At 39.7% G+C, this 20,623-nt stretch overlaps 1 protein-coding gene and 1 non-coding gene across 4 annotated transcripts in view; one reads left to right on the top strand and one right to left on the bottom strand.

The window, feature by feature from the left end:
* Positions 1 to 20,623, bottom strand: part of Nyap2 (neuronal tyrosine-phosphorylated phosphoinositide-3-kinase adaptor 2) — a 256,201-nt gene that overhangs the window by 141,147 nt on the left and 94,431 nt on the right. For 2 of the 3 annotated variants that reach the window (XM_047546304.1, XM_047546305.1), the window contains exon 2: positions 12,636 to 12,932. In XM_047546304.1, coding sequence (XP_047402260.1) covers positions 12,636 to 12,879 — 244 coding nt within the window. In that variant the 5' untranslated portion in view covers positions 12,880 to 12,932. Of the gene's footprint in view, positions 1 to 12,635; positions 12,938 to 20,623 lie in introns of all 3 variants that reach the window. The other variant, XM_047546303.1, reaches the window with a different exon arrangement.
* On the top strand, positions 20,335 to 20,414 carry Trnat-ugu (transfer RNA threonine (anticodon UGU)). Its single transcript has one exon. It is a non-coding gene; the product is annotated as a tRNA-Thr (tRNA).

Here is a 20,623-nt window from a genome sequence, read left to right as displayed (position 1 = left end):
ACCGACATAGGACCATAAAATCAAAGCAGTTTTTCAGCAATAAATGTATGCTTCATTGAAATCAATTAAGGGCAAGATTTATGCACATATGTAGTCACTCTGCCTTAAAAATGGCTTTATACACTCTCCTGGAAGGTAGGATGAAGAACCGCTCAAAAACTGGTGCCTGTAGAATAGAAAAACACTCTTAATCTGGAAGAATAAACCTGGTCTCTAAGAATATGCTAGAAATTTCCAAGTGAGATCTTGAAATATACAAGCATAGGAACAATTAAATTTAATATCCAACATTCACTAAAAGGAATGAACTCTCGGCTCTGTTTTGCATCTTAATTGAGATACATATTCCTTTTTAGCTGATCCAAATGGCACAAGTCAAACATTCTTTGATTTATATTATTCAGATAAACTAAGAGGTACCTGCTACCCATCAGCGGTATTCTTTGCTGCCACCCATAACTGATTTATGTCCCAATCAGGATTCAGAAATTCAAAAAAACAGAAGACACATAGGTTTTATAAAACTAATAGGCAAAAGGGCACAACAATCTCGTCTTTTAAATTGTGAGTTACTACATCATAAAGAAAACAGGGTGGGACCGAGAGACGGACAGACAAAGGACACGCTTACTCTGAGGATTGTGGATCCCGGGCCTGTCCTTAATGTTCTCTAAATGTCTGAACTTCTTTCTACACTAGAGACACCTAAAAACCCATTAACCTTTCACAAGTACTAGTTTCCTGGAAAACTTATTTGTGAAAATGTCCAATATTCAAAATATTCCTATTCGACACTGCCTGAGAAGCACTATTCTGTGGTAGGCATTAAAGGTACACAGACAAAAAGACAAGACCCGGGTCCTTCTGGAATGCTTACACTCCTTGGAATACAAAAATAAATCAATAAATAAATAAACAGTGTAGTTGAATGTTTAGAATAAAATTAAAATTTAATTGTAGATGAAATGAAGTTATACCTGCAGTGCAGTTCACCTACAGTATAATTCAATTGCAGGGGGGAAAAAGCACTTACATTAAGTTATGATAGAAAAAGTAGCAATAGACCCGGGACCTTGTTGGATGAGTGGGAATTTGCTATAGAGACTGATTTAGAATAGGGGCAGAAATAAGCTTGGCCTGTCTAGAGAGAATTAGGTAGTTTGGGTCTGCTATGAGACCCCTGAGTGACAGGAGACATGGTCCTATGGTCCTATGATCAGGATGATGGTCATGCTAACAAGCTTGCCTTGGTTTAGGTACATGATGAGCAGGACAGTGACATGCTTAGATAAAATCATGAGAAGAATGGTGCTGTGATTGAGGTTTCCCTGAGGACAACCTCTCTGGATGGTTGGGAAGGTAGATTTAGGAAGGTGAAGCTGCAGGAAGACCAGTTTGGCACCCATGCAATTGTTCAGGTGGAAATGGCAATGGCCTGAGATAGGAGCGTAAAAGGACCAGGAGATGGAGTCACAGACGTGAGAGGAGCAGGAGGGGTCAGACTGGATCACTGATAAAACTTCAGGGTCAAGGAACACAATCTGAGAAGGCTTTATTTGGGTGTCAAGATAGGAAACAGGGGAAACAACTGGGTCAGTGTGAATATGAAGAGTTTGAAGACTAGCTACAGAGAAAAGTAAGTCGGAGATCCAGGCAGACATTGGAGCATACGTAGAATTCATGACTTATTCAAAAAAAATATTAGAATGAGAAGATAGAAGAGCAAAAGGCAGAGCCCAGAGACGTCATTATTTAAGTATCCAGCCAAATGAAATATCCTTTCAAAAAAGAATGAGAGAAGATGAAGAGGAAGAAAATCAGTAGAGGACCACGCATGAAGTGCCCAGGGGCAGAGAATTAGGAAGCATTGCAGCTGACAGTCTAAAATGTTGAAGAGAAATAACAAAGGATAGGGATAGAAGACCACCACTGAGATGGGAACCAGGGTCAACTCAGTGGCACGGTGGGGGCAGACTCAGCTGGCAGTAAACTGTGGATGTGCAACAGTGAGAGCAGAGGCAGTGGGGCGTGCAGAGGCCTGTTAGCTTCCAGCTGAATAAGAAAGGACAGAGACAGGACCAGGGTTTGAGGGAGCCACCAGGTCAAGGATGGAGTCTGATATGAATTGATCCCATTTCCAACCTGTATTAGGGGAAGTTAATCCATTACAAAGAGTCCTTCCCACTATTATTGCGTCTATGAGATGGAGAGTATAAAGATGAGGGCAGATTCTTGAAATAAAATATATTTTGAAAGCTCAGTAAAGTATCAAATGCTTTATGTAATCAAATGGGGAACATGTTTTCATCGGAAATGCTTCTGAAAGACGTTGACTAGGTTTGGGAATGTTGGGATTGGGATAGGTTAACTCCCAGGAAACTGTCCTATGTAAGTACTAACAGGCCCTCAACTGCCTTCTAAAGATGGTGGTCACCGTTCTTTTTAGGACTTAGGAGACAAACTTAAGTCTAGAGAAATAGAGAAGAGGTGAGGGTTTCATGGAGAAGAGAGTTGGAAGTCATTTAGGGAAAGGCAGGCTATGATGTCCTTTCCACCATTTTTTCCTAAACAGTTTAATAGGTAGTAATTAACAATAAACTACATTCTTCTCTAAATATTTTAGTATAAATGAAGAGAAGAGATAAATTTCTATGAGAGTTCAAAGTCCAACAAAAATAGACCATGTGGAAAGTTGCATTGAAGGTTATGTTTTTTACTGTTTCTACTCGACTTCACTGGATGAGATGTGCTTTCTGAGGTCCATTTAGCTATTATTGAAAATTGATGCAATTACTGCAATTGAGAGCTTACATAACTTGAGAACAAATAGTCTCATACGATTTGTCATCAAAATGCTACTGGACAGGCAGAGAGAGATCAGGAAGGTACCCAGTTTAAATTACCATCACCAATGCCAACAATCAGAGTGTCTGGAGACATCCACAGGACAAAGCACTGAGGAGGATGTCTGCTATATCAACGATACTGTGCCAAGCGGGCAGGTGACTGTTGGGTAAAGCTAGCACACTGGGTCAGAAACAGAGATGAGGAACTAGGAAAATCAGCAGTGGGGATCAAATAGACTGATGGACATGCACACTGCAATTTTAATATTTGCACCAATTTAGTTTTAATATTCTATTTGGATCTTTATGTTTTAGAAGTTCTTTGGCCTGGGAACTGCTGGACTAAGGAAAGTATTTCCATAGGTCTTATAAGAATGAAGTCAAAAGAAATAAAATTTTCTCACTTTCAACCCAATAAAATAATCCAGGCACTTGGCAGAAGGGATGACTTCTATTTTATGGAAAAAAAGGAAAGACAAAAAGGAACAAGGGAAGGGAAGTTATTGTGCCCTATTTATTTACCAATTATGATATCCTATAGAATTATACCTTATCTCTGGCATTGCTAATTAACTTTCCCACAAGTTGATTTTTGAAGTACCCTATAGATAGTTGGATAGATTCTGGGAAAGCAATACATTACTTTTCTCCTTAGCATCACTCTGAGTTGTAGAATTCTAGGCTGTCCCTGAAGATTCCTGCTCTTTTTGGTTTATGCCTTACATAATTCTCTTTATTTGAGAGTAGGCAGGACTATGAATATGATGGTGTTTTACTTTAGTGATTAAGTTACAGCACATGGCAAGAGATAAAGGGCTTTTCCATCTGAATGTATGGTTCCTATCAGTTGACTCAGAGTTAATGAAAGGGAAATCATTCTATGTGAGCTTATGCTCTTCAGGTAAGCTCTTTAAAAGAGGACCAACTTTTGTCTGTAGGGAGGGAATGAACCTCCAAGGGACTTGCCTGTTGTCCTTGAAGAAATAATCTACTGTGTGTTTCACAATTTCAAGAAAATAAATTCTGCCAACAACTGCATAAGCATTAGCAAGAATCCGAGCCTCAGATCAGAATGCACCCCCCTAGGCATCCTTTATTGCAGCCTCAAGAGAACCTGAGAAGGATAATAAAGGAGTGCGATAAAGTGTGCTATTTGAAGACACTAAATTTGCAGTGGTTTGTTGCACACAATAAAACACCCTCAAAATCAGTGCCCCAACCAAAATAGAGAGTCAGGACCTTTGGGCTTGTTGACCGCTCCTTGAAGAATCTATCTGTGCCAACAATGTGGATTAGGAGTCCTCTTTTGAATCAAGAACTGAGACAAATCAGGCCAATGCTAGACTCTTAGTGGAAGAAAAGTATTGGGTGAGACCATTCAAAAGTAAGGTAGTTGTTTGGATTAGACAGTCACATGGCAAGGACTGAGAGGAAGATGCATTGCCTGAGATGTGACTGCCACACTGCTTCATTTGGGAGATTTAGGAGCATTCAGGAAAGACCACCCATGGTAGATGTACAAGTCCATCTTCATCTGAACAGCACCTGGTGACAGGGGGATTTTACAGTAGCTTTTGATGCTGCCAACCAGAAAGAGAAATCCAGAAATCTGGGTCTTGAGTGATGACTTCCTCCAGCCCCTCCTCATAAAACAAACAAGAACCACACAAGAACACCATCGCTATCCAATGCTAAGACGATGGAGACTCCCAGGGCTTGCTTATGCATTTCTTTGTGTTTTACTCTTATGGTGATTAATGCGGCTTAGAGCACCTCTTGGGAACAGGCTGTGAAGGACAAGTGCCACTTGTCATGTGAAAGAAGGCGAGCTGCGGTTATCTAAAGGATCAGTCCGAAAGCCCCAGAAAAACCACTGATATGCTCTTTAAAGGAACAAAAAATGTTGAAAAGAAAGGAAAGACCCTTCCAGGTAAAAAGCAAAATAAATTAAGAAAAAGCTAAGCAGATAGTTAACAGTCTTGATATGTTAGTATTTTCTGAGGTTCCTTCATCTCATTTATTTTCAGTATGACCAGGAAAGTCTAGAAAGTAACTGCCATCATCTTAACCACCCCCCACTATCTCAGGGAGGAAGGGAGGCCAGACCCCTGAGAACCAGGTGCTTTGCTAATGGACTGAAGTCCTCATTCCTCTGCCTAAGAGCTTTCTTTGTAAGCTGTTGCTCTTAACAAGTTATCACAAATCTAGCACTTTACAAATCAATACCCTATCTTAGCTCACACTGCTACAGATCAGAAGTCTGGGAACATCCAGAACCCAAAAGACTGGCTTCTCTGCTCAGGGTCCCACCTGTGAAGTCACAGTGACAGTCAGGCTGAGTCCTCATCTGTCTGCTTGGTTTCTGGAAATCCACTTTGAAGTTCATTCTTGTTATCAACAAAATCCAGTTCTTACCACAGTTACAGGACTGAGTCTCTGTGTTCTTTCTGACTTTCAACCAGGAGGCTGCTTTCACTCCTAGAGACTGCCTGCGTGCTTGGCCATATGGCTCCCTCCATCTTCAAGCCAGCAGCAGGGTGTCAGGTCCAAGGATTACACATTGGAAAAGCAGTGAGGAGGTAATCTTGGGTACTGTTTTAGAACTCTGCCTAGCACACGAGGCTGGGTTTGCTAGTCCCACAGCACAGGTGAGAGACTGAAGCTGAGAGAGAGAAGGAGCACTTAATATTGGCAGCATTAACAGGAAAACAAGGTTTGTTTGCCTCCACTGCCCTATTTATTGATGTTTGTTATGCTAAGTCATAAAATAAGTAGGATATTTTTTAAAAAATAGTATAGTCACCGTATAAGTGATAGAGACCTGGGCTGGCAACTGTGAAACCAAAATTGAGTCTGTGGCCATCCATGACTGGTGCAGACTTAGCTTCCAAACTGGGATTCTGACCTGGGAAACCTATCAGTTCCCCTGAGAAGAAAAGAAAGAAAGAAAGAGAGAGAGAGAGAGAGAGAGAGAGAGAGAGAGAGAGAGAGAGAAAGAAAGAAAGACAGACTCAATTTTATTTCTATTCTTCTTTCCTCAACTACTCCCAGATTGTTGTTGAAATTAACATTGGTAGAAAACCAGATTAAGGCACCTTTAAATTGTCAACATCAAACAGTCAAAGAGCAATAAATATTCTTTCTAGAAGAAACACATTATTAAAATATGCAAAACTATTTCTTCCCTCACTAAACAACTAATTAAAAGGAAGAAACTCCCAGAGCTATCTTGCCATATGTACTTTGGTTTCTGGAAATCATTCATTTAAATTGTTGCTGGCTCTGTAAAATGAATAAACTCAAACAGGTTGAGGCTTTAAAATTTAAAAGAGAATGGTACAGAAAATGAAGGAAAGCACCACTTCTGTTCCTTGTAGAATCAACAAGGTGTTTGATGAATAAATGGAGGCATGAAAACATTATTAAAAACTCTAAATTAAATATTTTGGATAACTCTTATCATTTAAATGTGAGGTGTCCCCCAACAGCTCATGTGTGAGACAATGCAAAGTCATGTAGAGATGAAACGATTGGGTTATGACAGCCTTGAACTAATCAGTGAGTTAATCACCTGATAAGGAATTACTGGATGGATGGTAACTGCAGGCAGGCAGGGTATTGCTGGAGGAGCTGCGTCCATGGGGACCTGCCCTTGGGGTGTATTCTGTCTCTGGGTGAGGGGACTCTGTTTGTCTGTCTCTCTCTCTCTCTCTCTCTCTCTCTCTCTCTCTCTCTCTCTCTCTCTCCTTTTACTATCTCTTTCCTGGTTGCATATCCTGAACTGCTTTCCTCCACCACACACTCCTGTCATGATGTTCTGCCTCATCTTGGGTCCAGAGCAATGGAGTCCGCCATCGTGAACTGAGACCTCTGAAACCGTGAGTCAAAATAACTTTTTCCTCCTAAAATTATTCTTGTTAGCTCTTTTGGTCATGACAGTAACAAATTTGGAACAACTTTTGGGAGGTAACCCAAGGGTTTGGGTTGCTTTTAAGGCAGTGACCTTGGAATAAACTTAGCTTTTACCACATTCTGGCTCAATGACACATTCCAAGTTTTTCAGGATAATCATTTCAGCAGGCATTCCAGTTTTTCAATCAAAAGATGTGACTCCACCAAACATCTCTAAAAAACAAAATCAGAAACTAGAGCACCTATTCCAATTAGAAAGTATTTCTTCATCGCTTTGTACAGAAAGTCATGAGAGGATGTCATCAATGACTAGAATGAAGAACTCATAACAAAATGGAAGTTAATATATAATTTTTTAAAAAAATAAGTTCAATAAAACTATGTTTTCCTTCTGATAAAAAGTTATATAATGTCATAATATTAATAAAAGCTTATAACACCAGGGAAATTTTTATTAATGTCATAATATTATTACAAATTACTATACCCATAGGATATTCCCCTGTTTACTTGGGTCATTGTGCAAATTTTTTCTCATTTTTTTTAATTATCAAAAATTATATGTGCTTATCATGTTTGCCATGTGGTCCTGAAATATGTACCGTGGAAAAAATAAACTGAGGTCATTAACAAATGCATCACTTCCCAGGCTATTTGTAGTGAGAACACTTAAACTCTGCTCAGAACACTTAATTTCTACTGTGATTTTCAAGAGTTTACTATATCAATAGTTAACTTTAGTCACCATGATGCACAATAGAATTTTACTCTTGAATTTTCTCCTCCTATCTAACTTTAATTTTATATCCTTTGACCAAAATCTCCCCAACTTTCAGCCCCTGGTAGTCACCAGTCCATCTCTGCTCCTGTGAGTTCAGTTATTTGATATTCAAGTACCATGTAAGATCACATAGTACTTGTCTTTCTGTACCTGTCTTATGTCACTTAACATAATGTCTTCCAGATTCATCCATGTTGCTGAAAATTCTTTTTTGTCACTGAAAAATATTCCACTGTGTGTATATGCATATGTGTCTGTGTGTGTGTTATGTGTCATATCATCAGTTGGTGGACACTTAGTTTGACTACATGCCTCAGTTACTGTGAATAATTATTTATTACTGCTGTAATAAATGTGGGAGTACATATTTCTCCTTAACATATTGCTGCAATCTGTTGGATATACCCAGCAGTGGTACTGCTGATCGTACAGTAGTTGTACTTTTAAGTTTTTGAGGATCCTCCAGACTGTTTTCCTTAATGGCTGCACCTATTTACATTCTCAGCATCAGTGTACAAGGGTTCCCTTATCTCTACATCCTTAACAGCACTTTTAAAAATCTATCTTTTCAATAATAGCCATATGTAAAATTTCTTAAGTTCTAACAACATGTAGAATGGGTGGGTATATCTATTCTTTTCCTCTCTTATTTACTATTTCTTTGGAGGGGAGAGGTACTGGGGATTGAACTCAGGGGCACTGAACCACTGAGCCACATCCCCAGCCCTATTCTGTATTTTATTTAGAGACAGGGTCTCACCGAGTTGCTTCATCACTTGTTGCTGAGGCTGGCTTTGAACTCATGATCCTCCTGCCTCTTGCCTCAGTCTCCTGAGTCACTGGGATTACAGACATATGTCAGCACACCTGACACCTGACATCTTATTTGCTTTTAATATATGTGTTACACCGAACCAAAATTTCATGTTATTCAAGACTATTATGAAGTGGTAATTACACATATAAAACTGTATTGACTTCTATTTGTAAGGCAATTTCTTTCAATCATGCACTCATTGGCATTAGATCCCTGGGTGGTCATAAGACCATGAGAAAGGCAGTATACTATCAATTTTTCAGTATTTTTTAATAATTATCTTAAGGGTTAAAAAAAAAAAAAACTCACTAGGTCACTTGCCTAATGTATTTGCCTCTAAGTACAGTCCCTTTTGCCCACTCCATACAGAATCTCTTAGAATGACATTATTGAGGAATGAGGTAGTTCACTAAAGGAGTAGGAATGGCTGAGGAGAGGTTGTGAATTGGCTTCTTTGGTGGATCACACATGAGACACATTGTATTGAAGGCCCTGTATTCTTTCTAGTTAACTCTTTTTATTTCATTTAATATTGCCTAAAAATAAACAGGTACCACACTGAGATGACAGAAAAGGGTAATTAAAATATTCATATTATACTGATTCCCATTTTATGTTCTTCACATATAGTAGTATATGTATGTTTTTAATGTGAGAGAATTATAAGTTTTAAATGATGGATTGTACTTTTCTTGGTACATGAGTTTTGTTGTTGTGTTTAAGTTTATCTTTCTTTCTCTCTTTCTTTTTCTATTCTGAAAAGTCATTTTATTACAAGTCCAGTTCTTTTTACTTTTATCCACAGGGAAGTCATAATCCTGTACTTAAATAGGAGCTGGTTACCATGGAAATCATTCTAATGCCACTGAATCAATATTTTGATTTTGCTGACATTTAATATAAAAAGAAAAGACAGGCTAAGATTTATAAAAGTCACTTTTTATCTGTTATAATGTTGATAGCTGGAAAATTATAAAGAAAACATGTTCTATAATGAACTCCAGTTAACTTTGCAATTATAAATAACTGAGAATTCATAAAAGAGCAATCTCCATATTTATATAATTTTGGCTTTGAGTTTACATTTGCATTTGGACTTAGAAAAATTTCCCCACCTCTGAACTGAGATTTCCCCCATCTTTGTACAATAATAACAGATTTTATCCTCACACTATTGAGGTCATAATATGTTAGAAGAGATCTGACTGTACCTTGCTTTGCAATTGCCTTTTAAGTGTTCTGAGGAGAGAGTAAAATTTGCATTGACAATCACTTTTCCATAAAAGCCTACCATTTCTGCACCAGATCTTAGTTCATCCAGCTCACTCAGGACCCTGAATACCTACCACGGTTGAGAGCTTCCCAATCTGTCCCAAGAACTCCTTTGTGAGGACAAATGTTGGGCTCAGACCTCATACTCCATGGGCCTTCTGGCTCATCAAGTAACTTTCAAAGTCCAACTGAAGTCACTGATGTCCTAATTTGGTCACTTTGTCCTCATCTACCTTCAAATGATATAAAAGATTATAGAGCCGCTGTCTTCTCTTTGGTAACTAGCCATTGGGAACCCTAGGTCCTTAGATGGTGAATGGATCTAAGAGAGAATTATAACCTCCAGGAAGCAGACACCTGAAGCATCCCAAATGGATAGGGGTCTGTTCTATTTTTAACACAATTGAATGGTCTCTCAATTTTTTTTCCTGTGGAACAGCAATTATGATTGTCCCTGCATTCTCACTCTAAGCACCTGTTATCCGTTTCCAGAGGTGGGCTGAGTGGAGGGGTGTACCTACCTTCCTTCCAGGAACCCATGAGCATTTCCAGCAGCATGACACACATTGCTTTCTGCTCCTTTCCTGCCTGTCTTATCTTTACTCTCCCTTCAGGGGTTCTTTTATTTCTTACTATTCTTAAATTATTCCATATTACATTCAGGACCTCATCACTCAGAAACCATGGTCTTACATCAGTATCAGTAATCTTCTTTTGCAAATAATCTAATGCTACTGATTATGTAGTTTTCTGGCAACTGAAGTAGGAGAGGGTGACTTCTGGACACAGGATCACACAAAATAAAGAGAAATAACAAATACCTTGTATCACTATTAGAGAAAACCTGAGATGGTATTTAAAATTTATGGAAGTCATGTCTCTGGAGCCCTGTGGTATATGAACAAGTGAACTAAACACCTCTGTGTTTTCTAAAAGTGTCTATTCATTGATGTATTACAAGTTGGAAAACATACTGATAATCATGAGAAAAAATATCCAATTTCTAATAAACTCTAAGAAGGCAGAGATAGAAGATAGTCATCCCTAAATACACACAGACCCACACACACATGTTCACTGTATTACTCTTCCTTGCAGCTAAACAAATTGGAACCAATGTAAGTTTACATCAGTAAATAATAAATAAATAAATTCCTATGATGTACACTTCCATCCATTAAAAATGATGTTCCTTGACAAATAAAATCCCCAGAAAATAGTCACATAAAGTGAAAATATAACACAAGAAATGCTAGGCACTATGATTTCTATTTTGCAAATATACACCCTTGTATATGTTATTTCCATGTGTGCTATTAAATGAGTATACACAGATACACATGATGCATTATTCATATACACGTAGCAGAAAGAACAGACTAAGAAGAGATTTATCCTTGTAGAATTGATGGATTACCACCATCTCCAGGCACTTATTTGTATTATTCAATAATGCAGTGAACTACTGTCTTGGCCAAAGGCACTTGCACACCAGGAAGGGAGAAAGGGGAGATGAAGGTGAATGGAGAAACAGCATGTACCTCAAGGGCACCTAATCTCATGGACCAATTTTGAACTTCTACAGATGAAGACTAGAAGGTGAGAGAGCTTTCATGGAGAACTGGGGAGTGCAGGTGGCTGAGAATTCTGCCCAATGGAGAAAAGGACCATCTGGCTCCATCTCTCTGCTGTGAACCTCAGCTGAAACTCGATATCTGGGGGAATCAGGGAAGCCTGCTATGAAGAAGGTCCAGAGTGCACAGGGCAGGGGAGTCTATACAGTCAGTTGAGAACCCTGCTCTCAAACTGATGTGTAAATTTCTGAATGGCCTTGTGCAATGGACTGAATGCTGTGCCCCCCAAATTAAAATGTTGAAATCTCTGTCCCCATATGGTGGTATCTGAAGGTGGAACCTTTGGGAGGTACTGAGGACTTGAAGGTGGACCTCTCATCAAGTGGATTAACATTGTTAGAACACAGCAGGAGACAGCAGTCTACCCAGAAAAGACCATGTTGACATCCTGCTCCTTCCAGCCTCCAGAACTGTGAGAAATAAAATGCTGTTCTTTATAGACCACCCAGTCTAGGGCAATTTGTTACAGCAGCTGGAACTGACTAAGTCAGCTGTTGTCAGAGTACCCTTAAGATGTCTACCTCATCAAAGGGCTCTCAGGAAAAGCTCAGGAAAGCTGAAACTTACTTATTCAGGCAAGAGCTAAAGAGCTCATGAGACCTGATTTATATTCATAGGCCAGCAAGGAGACTGGGATATATCTGAACTCTACATATTGCATAGGTGAGGGAAAATGTAGGTATGGGTAGAAATCAGAAAAAAAAAAAAAAGAGAGAGAGACTGAAATGTATAGTATACACACTCACACAGGACATACCTGCATGCATTCATAGTCACTGGAAAAAATAATGTTAAAATGATTATCATAAAAGTTAAGATAACAAACTTTTTATATTTTCCTATATTAAGACTTTCCCGCAATAAATGCAATACTTCCTTTAGTTATTCTAATACGATTCATAAAAGCTAGAAAACATTAATTCTCTATTCTCTCTCTCTCTCTCTGTTTTTTTTTTTTGTTTGTTTGTTTGTTTGTTTGTTTGTTCGTTTGTTTGTTTTTTTAGGCAAGATGATTTTGAAAGGATCCAAAGCTTTAAGAGGGTATTTGAGCCACACGCGGTAGAGCACACCAGTTACCCCGGCGGCTGGGGAGGCTAAAGCAGGAGGATCAAGAGTTCAGCAACTTGGTGAGGCTCTAAGCAACTTTGCGAGACCCTGGCTCAAAATAAAATATAATACAGGCCTGGGGATGCGGCTCAGTGGTTAAGTGTCCCTGGGTTCAATCCCCAGTACCAAAAAAAAAAAAAAAAAAAGCAGCTATTTGAGAGTAGACCAATTCAATAACCTTCCCTTCCCCCTTGCTTTCCTTGGCTGGGACTTCAAGGTCCTCACTGGCATGACGCGGGCGAGGGGTGGTGGCCTGAGAGTTTTACCTTCTGGCCTCTCGGCGGGCTTCCCGCTCTTGCTGGCCGCAGTGCTGTTGACCGTCTCGGAGGAGGTGCTCAGCTTGGTGCTGGGGTCCCGCTTGGGCTTGGGTGGCGGCTGTCTCCGGGAGCCACAGCTGCTGTCATCCTCCGTGCCCCCAACCGAGTGCAGGGACTGCGACCTCACTGTGAAGCCACTGGAGCAGGGATGGGGAAGCCTGTCCTGAGGGGCCGGCATCGTCATGAAGCCCATGCGGAAGTGTTTGCCCACGTAGCTGGCTTCGTGGCCTCGCCCTACGTCTCCACCTATGCTGTAAAAGAAAGCAGGCACAGTCCATGAGGGGAGAAGGGGCCCGGGTGCAGGTCAGAGGGGACTGTTCACAATGCGCGAAGTCGCAAGGTTTAACTTGAGACCAGTGAAGAAACATATTTCACAGTGGGCTGCATTTTAAAGCAATTTTAAGTAGCATATGAAAGCATTCTGTACTTTTGCATTAAATTATGAATATGAAGCAAATAGAATTTGATGATAATCAGAAATCTTAGCATGTATTTCCAGATATCTTTTTGCCCATCTGCTTAGCATCCCAAGGGTGGCTGGGATGCAGCATAATACACGTTATCTTTGATTGCTTTTCTTTACTTGGAGGGAAATCTTACCAGTGGCTTAAAAAGCAAACACGGATTCCATGACAATAGCTCCTCATAGACCACATTTTGATAGATGGCTAAGTCTGAGGGCTCAGCATTCAGTCTTCTGCACATCATCAAAATCATCCCTAATTTATCTGCCTAACATATTGGGAAAATTTAAACACTAACAAAAGTTCTATTACCAAACCCAGAAAGAAAAAGAGTGTGAGAGAGAGAGAGAGAGAGAGAGAGAGAGAGAGAGAGAGAGAGAGAGAGAGAAAGGAGGGAGGGAGGGAGGGAGGGAAGGAAGGAAGGAAGGAAGGAAGGAAGGGAGGGAGGGAGGGAGGAGGGAGGGAGGAGCAGAGCAGAAAGAGAAAGTTCTTTTTTTAAATTGGTGAAGAAACTGTCAATTTCTCCATTTTCCTGAGAGCTTCAGTCACTTTAGCAACTTAACATTATTAACAAGAAAATATACAGAATAAAATGTAGCATCTAGTAAAGAGGTGTAGTTTAAAGTGTAGAGCATAGATCCTGAGATAGATTTAAATTTTTCACAAGCATTCATAGTAGGCAAAGCTTTCAAATGTAAGACTCTTAAGTTTGACACAGGAAACTTTGAACAAACATTTAAAAATAGAAATCCGTCTCAATTTGAGATTGAAAAGTCATGTAGGAAATGGCCCTTGGACCTCTCTCCATACTGTTAAGTAATAGTGACTCTTTTATGACATGAATACAAATGTGAACTTTTACAAGGTAGATTTTTATAGAGTTTCTCCACCTACAAACTTCATGCAGCAATAGAAAAATTGAAAAGAAGCATCATTACAACTATTTAACTGATTTTCTTAGACATGTATGAATGGTAAAATATACCTTGGAGTTTATGAATTTTGAAAGCATGCTGAGTTTGCCTTTCTGGGCACATAAACTCACCTAGGCAGTTTTAACCTTAATTTTGGCAGACTCTGCATTCATAGCATGATAAAATTCAAGGTCAGATTTGTAATCTTTCTATTATATCTTTAATATCATTATAACATTGGTCATAAGTTTAACAAAAGTGGGAACGATCATGGAAAATGAGACTTTTTTTTACCTCTCTTCAATTGGAGCTTGTGACAATTACAGGTCCATTGTGGGTAAAGCCAGAAAGAACTCAATAAGATCATTAGACTCTGATTCTGGCATTTCATTCCAATGATATTAGTGCCACTCAATCAAAAATATTTTTATGTAGTTCACCTTTTTCTGAATATTTATTGATGTGCAGACACTAACTTTTCATCTTTACAGTAAAAGTGGCTGGAATCCCAGTGTATGAACCAGAGAAATATCCAGAAGCATGAATGACATCTAATGCCAACTAAGTGTGAGTCTTCATGTCACAGCTCCAAGCGCCCTAAATCTGTGTGTGCATTTCATCTTCTGTGTTTATTTCAAGAGCATTAATCAAGACATAAATGAGAAGCTTCATCAGAATTGTTTGTGAAAAATCATTCAGAACTTAAGGAAAAATAAGGGTTGAAGAGGGGAGAGGCAGGCTCAACAATCTGGGAACATTTGTGAAGATTGTGACTTTGATCTTTCTCATGGAAGATTAAATATTTGATTTCATCTAACTTTGCCTCAAGTTGTTTTCATCCCCATGTCTTTCCCTTATTTCTGTTGCTGTATCACTAAACAAGGTTTAAGGGTTTATTTAGACAGTAATCTCATTCCAGCTACACAGCCACCTGGGGAGATTTCTGCGTATACTAATGCACACAGGCATTCATGAGTTACTAGAAATAATTGTATCAGCAATTTCTCTGTTACTTTTGACCTAAATAAGGCCTACACCTTTCCCAGACAGATAATTAGCTTTGCTGATCCATTTCAGAATTATCTTTTTATCAGCACAAAACAATGTCATCTAACTCTATCTGCTTTTGTTCACAGATGTGCTTACGCACACAGAACACACACACACACACCCCTCTTCCAAGAGAAATTCAATGTGTGCTTCAAACAATAGCAGGTACAGGTGCAAGTCTCATTTAGCAAGACTGTGAGTGTAGGATGAGGAAGTGGATCTCAGAGTGAGTTGAATGCACAAAGGACATTGTTCAAACCAAGGCTAGGGTTAAGTAACAAAGGGGACCGACATCTAGTTTCAAGAAATCAGGAAAGCTGATCAGCCCAAACAGACTGAAAATTTGGGACAGAGCAACCTGCAATCGGTTTCTGAATTTGCTCTAAGTCCTCTGGGGTTTTTAAAATATATAGATTCCAAGACCCCATACTAAGGACAACAACTGAATTGTATCTGTCAAATCAGAATCTCTGGAAGTATGGCCAAGTAGTTTGTTCATAAAATTACTTCCATATGTTTTTGATGCAGACAATCCAGGGCCCCTCAGAAACATTAAGAATGGTAGAGCCATTCCTGAGGCAATATCATTAGAAGCAGTCAGGAAGACACAAATACTAGGCAAAATATCACAGAAAAGAAAGCATGCAATGCATTAGTCAGATCTTTGTTAGGTTATCCTGCAGTAACAAATGACCCCAGTCCCTAACCTTTTATAACAACTTGTGTAACTGCTTATATTAACTGTGCTGGCTGTTCATCAGCTGGGGCTCTGCTACACATGTCTTCTTCACTGTAAGATCTAGCCCCTGTTAGGATATGTTATTCTCTCAGAGAGAAAGAAAAGCATGAATGAATACAATGCTCCTTAAGTCCTCTGCTCAGTGTGGTGCATAATCTTTCATTCATATTCCATTGACTGAAACCAATCTTACAGAAAAGCTTGAAGTCAATGGTGGGGACATTTTCCTCCAACAGGAAAGTAATGCCAATGACATGATGACACTTGGGTGTGCATGCACCTCTCACAAGTGGGAGACCAAGTACCTGGTGTAGCAACTCTGGTGGCAATGAAATCTCTGCAGGAGAGAACTCACCATGAGGAATGAAGGAATGAAGTTAGCTGAGAAGACTACCAGTGGCCCATTGGGGAACTTTGTGTTTCCAATCTGCTGTGGCTTGAATGGATCCCCTTAAAAGCATGCATTGAAAACTTAATCCCCACTGTAACAGAGCCCAGAGGTAGATCTAGTGTGAAGGGTTTTGGTCAGCAGAGTTCTGCACTTATGAAACGATCAATGCTGGTTATAAAAGAGCTTGAAGTTTTGAATTCAATCTCTTGCTCTCTTGTCCTGTGATGCCTTCCAGCATGTTCTGTGAAGCAAGGAGTCCTCACCAGATGCAGCCCTTTGTTCTTAGACTTGACATCCTCCAGAACACTGAACCGAATAAATTTCCGTTGTTCATAAACTACTCAGTCTGTGGTATTCTTTCATAGCAACTGAAAATGGACTCCGATGCTACCCTCACAATTATGGATTCTACCTTAATCGGTTAAAGGTCCTGGTCCCCATAGGAGGACACATTTGTTATAAAAGACATAGCAAGGATCCCAGTGAACAAAAATGTGCAACTATCTCTGAGGCAATTTGAACTTCCTTTGTACGGAGAACAGCAGGCAAGAAGAGGGGTCACCAAGTGGAAGAGACCATTAGCTCTGTTGAGCAGGAAGATGTAGAACCTCATTTAAATGGGGCAGAGAGAAATAGTATGGAACCAAGGTGATTCGCTTGGGTGTCCCTTCATAGTCTCTTAACCAATTGTGACTTTGAAAGGTTATACACAGAAACCCTGGTTAAGAAGGGCTGTGGTTACCAACTTCTCTTGAAAGAGAGATGAGTCCCACCACTGAGTAAGCCAATAAGGCCATCAGAGGTGTTAAAGTAGACAAGGTGAAGTAAGAGTGGTGGAGGAGGGAGATATTGAGCATCTGGTGCATTAACTTGCCATGAAGAGGACTATCTTTTATCACAGTAACTGTACCCTGATAAATTTCCACTCAAGAAGAAATGGATGAAAGCCAAGAAAGAGCTGTCACTCAAACCTTCAGGAAGGTATCAACTATATCTAAGTGATGAACTGTGGCAACCACGGAGATGCATGGTCAGATCTGCCTCCAGAGAACCATCTCTGAGGAGAAGAGTTAGCTGACAATTGCCAACTACCATCTTCAAATTTTCCATGACATTTTAGGCAAGTGTACTCTCTCACTGGGCAGCTCCTAGCCATTGTATGAGTAAGATGCAGGACAATCCTTATATCTGGGTTCCCCTCTTGAACTGGTCTAGACTTTCCCATTGTTACACCATAGTCAGAGGCTCTTCCCAATCAATCACTTGTCCTTCCCCCTCTTTTTCATAGATGCCGGACCCACACTGTGACCTGAGCCTTGTCTGACCTGTTCCTGCTTCTTCCTTCTTCCTGTCTCACAAGCAATCTCCTCAATAAATCACTCATCCTTCTAACACCATCTTGGTGTCCTTCCCAGGGACTTGAACTGACCTACTTGGGAATGGTCATACAACCTATTACATTCAGAAACCAAAGAACCAAGGAAAAGAAATCTAAAAACAAATGTGAGATCCCAGAAAGAAGTAATGTTTGTGAAAATAGGTCATTCTCTTGCTTTAGACTGAACATTTAAATGGTGCTTGTGGAGTGAGGAACCAACTCTACTGTAGGACTACTTGGCTCCAAGTGAAAGTTATGTGGGCTGAAGAAAGCAGAGTCTTTTCGCAATCAGACTCCAACACTCAAGATAGATTAAGCCTGACACATCCCATGTGATAAAAATAAACAAGTTTCATAATCCTGAATTTAAACAAGTATGCTTTTTCTCCCACAATGAAAGCAATGTTGCAAGATCAAGTTGTCTGTTGGCTACTTTTTGTGTCATAAAACATGAGGAATAAAATATTACTTAAATCAAGAGGGAATATTCTTCCAGAAGTAATTGATAGTTTGTAAATCTCTCCCCCAAAGAAGTTATTGGCTAATGGGCAGGCCATGTGCACTAGGATTATTAGTTATGGATTCAATTCCCTGATACATCATTTAGCAGATGAAAAACATTAGCCACTGAATCCCTAGGGAATTTCCTTATCTGTTTAGTAGCTGTATCAGCCCCATTGAATTATTAATATGGCTATGGTACTACACATGAAGTACCTAGCACAAAATTTCATACATAATAGGTAGCCAATAATTGTAGCTTTAAAGTGATTATGTTTAAGTCTTCTCCCACTTGCATTTTAAGTCGACTCTGTAAAGCATGGCATATGGTATCCTATAATCTCAAAACCCTCCACACAAAGAAGGTCAAAGTATATGATAAACTCAAAGAATCAAGACCATCTAGGCAAATGTAGTCCCTTAACTTTCTTAAACTACCTGCATCATGATTTCAAAGCACACATTAGCAAGGATTGATACAGAAAGGTGGAAAACAAGACCTTTGAGCCTGTGCTGACAGTGGTAGTCAACAGGGATTGTCACTTGTCTCCTGGTCCTCTTGAAAACCCATTAGCATGGATGTTTTGTGTCTCCTTCCATGAACTGCTTCCTTTCAGAAATGAAAGCGCCATCCCTGAGAAGGGTGACCTCCTGAGGTTAAATGTCATCTTTAAAAGTGACAGGGGTGTTGCTTCTGATTGCAGGTTTAAAGCAGACATGCCAGTATTTTTGTAGTAGAGTCTTCTTCTTTGGGATTCATTGATGAAAAGAATCCTGTTCCATAAGCATGTGCATGGGTGTGTGTGTGTGTATGTGTGTGTGTGTTTACATCCACACATGTGCCTTGCCTTTTTTGCGAATCCATCTGGAAGTTGAAATATAAACTAAAGGGATACCTAGGACTTTTCTTGCTTGAATATTTGCTTTCTGTAGTGAATCTGTACAGTTGAGCTAAAAAATTCATCTCCAATTAGTAATCTGTTATGTTCCTAACTTTGTAGACTCCTGAAACACTGGGAAATTCTTTTCTGTTTATTTTTCAATAAGATCTATTTACCTGGTATCAGAGAAAGGGCACTTTTAACTATCAAATAAATGGGAAACATTTGAAAAGGAAATAGAGGACAGAACTGTAAAAAGAGAATGAAATTTGCTTGTGGGTAAGTTGACCTCTGTCATTGTTAACTATTGGAATCTTTCATGTTAGGCATTTCATTGTGAATGAGTAGAAGGAAATCAATACTTTGACTTTACTCATTAAAAGCATGACTTAGAAGGTCTGTATTTGATTCTGCCTCCCTCTTGTCTTCTCTTTGGATGCACAAGGCCAAAAGTCAACCCTCGTTACCCAAGGAGAATCTCTCCACTCCCCAGAACAATGCCCAGGGTGTCATGCCCAGTAAACTAGTCTGTGCTTAGGAAAACAGCATAGAAAGATCCAAGAGACTAGTATGCTACACCTTTTCTCATTTGAACTGATAGTATGCCTCTACATAAAGTCAACCATTTAAGAGAAAGGTATAAATGCATCTGCTCCAATTATGGTCTGATGGAATCTGCCACACAATTGATCATACGTCCACACTCACCACAGCCACATTGAAGAACATTTTAAACTTCATGAGGGAAAGAATTCTGACTTTTTGCTCACAAAACAGTCACTAGCCTGTATTTGTTTAAAAAGAAAAAAATAAAGAAGTAGGTAACATTTGAGGATGACCAAATAAAGGGCTTTGTTAGAGAATTTTGGAGACATCTGCTATTTTCCTTCCCAGGAATTCATTATCCTTTCTCCTGGCAGTGGAAATTCCTGTGAGGAGTCAACTTTCTTCCTCCGCATCTGCACGTTGCCCAGGCCTGGCCAAGTGGACACTGAATCCCACTGGTCACCATGAGTCTTTGAAGCACTGGCAAGCACTCCGTGGAAGCTGCACTGGCTTGGAGCCCAGACCTTCTTCACCGTTCATGCCCCATGAAGAGAAGCTAGTGAGACCAGGTCTTTTGGCATTGCAAAAGACCTGGATCTGTTGTGCCTGCTGCTAAAGCAATCCCAGGTACATTAAGCACGAAATTCCACTTTGTGGGAGACAAATATAGTTGAATATTCTGATACTGGTAAAGTCCTAAATGAACCAGCACAATGCTCTGCCGACAGCAGTCACTAGACAAAAGCCTTTGGCTAATGTGTGTTAGAAAAGGTAACTGGGGGCTGGGGAGATAGCTCAGTCGGTAGAGTGCTTGCCTTGTAAGCAAAGGGCCCTGGGTTCGATCCCCAGCACCCCCTCTCCCCCCACAAAAAAAAGAAAAGAAAAGCTACCTGGTGTCAGGGAAGGACTAGGAAGGATTCAAAGCAGGAAATGAATGTGTCCTACTTATTTATTGTTTAGAAATATTCTTTCTATTTTAACACCATGAATGGAAGTAATTAACTGCCTGGTTCATTTATTTTATACACACACACACACACACACACACACACACACATGTTCACATACACACA

The sequence above is a fragment of the Sciurus carolinensis genome, chromosome 3 (assembly GCF_902686445.1).
Source record: "Sciurus carolinensis chromosome 3, mSciCar1.2, whole genome shotgun sequence".
Classification (NCBI taxonomy): Eukaryota; Metazoa; Chordata; class Mammalia; order Rodentia; family Sciuridae; genus Sciurus; species Sciurus carolinensis.
Note: the sequence above shows the minus strand (reverse complement) of the source record. Positions and strands in the feature narration are given on the sequence as shown.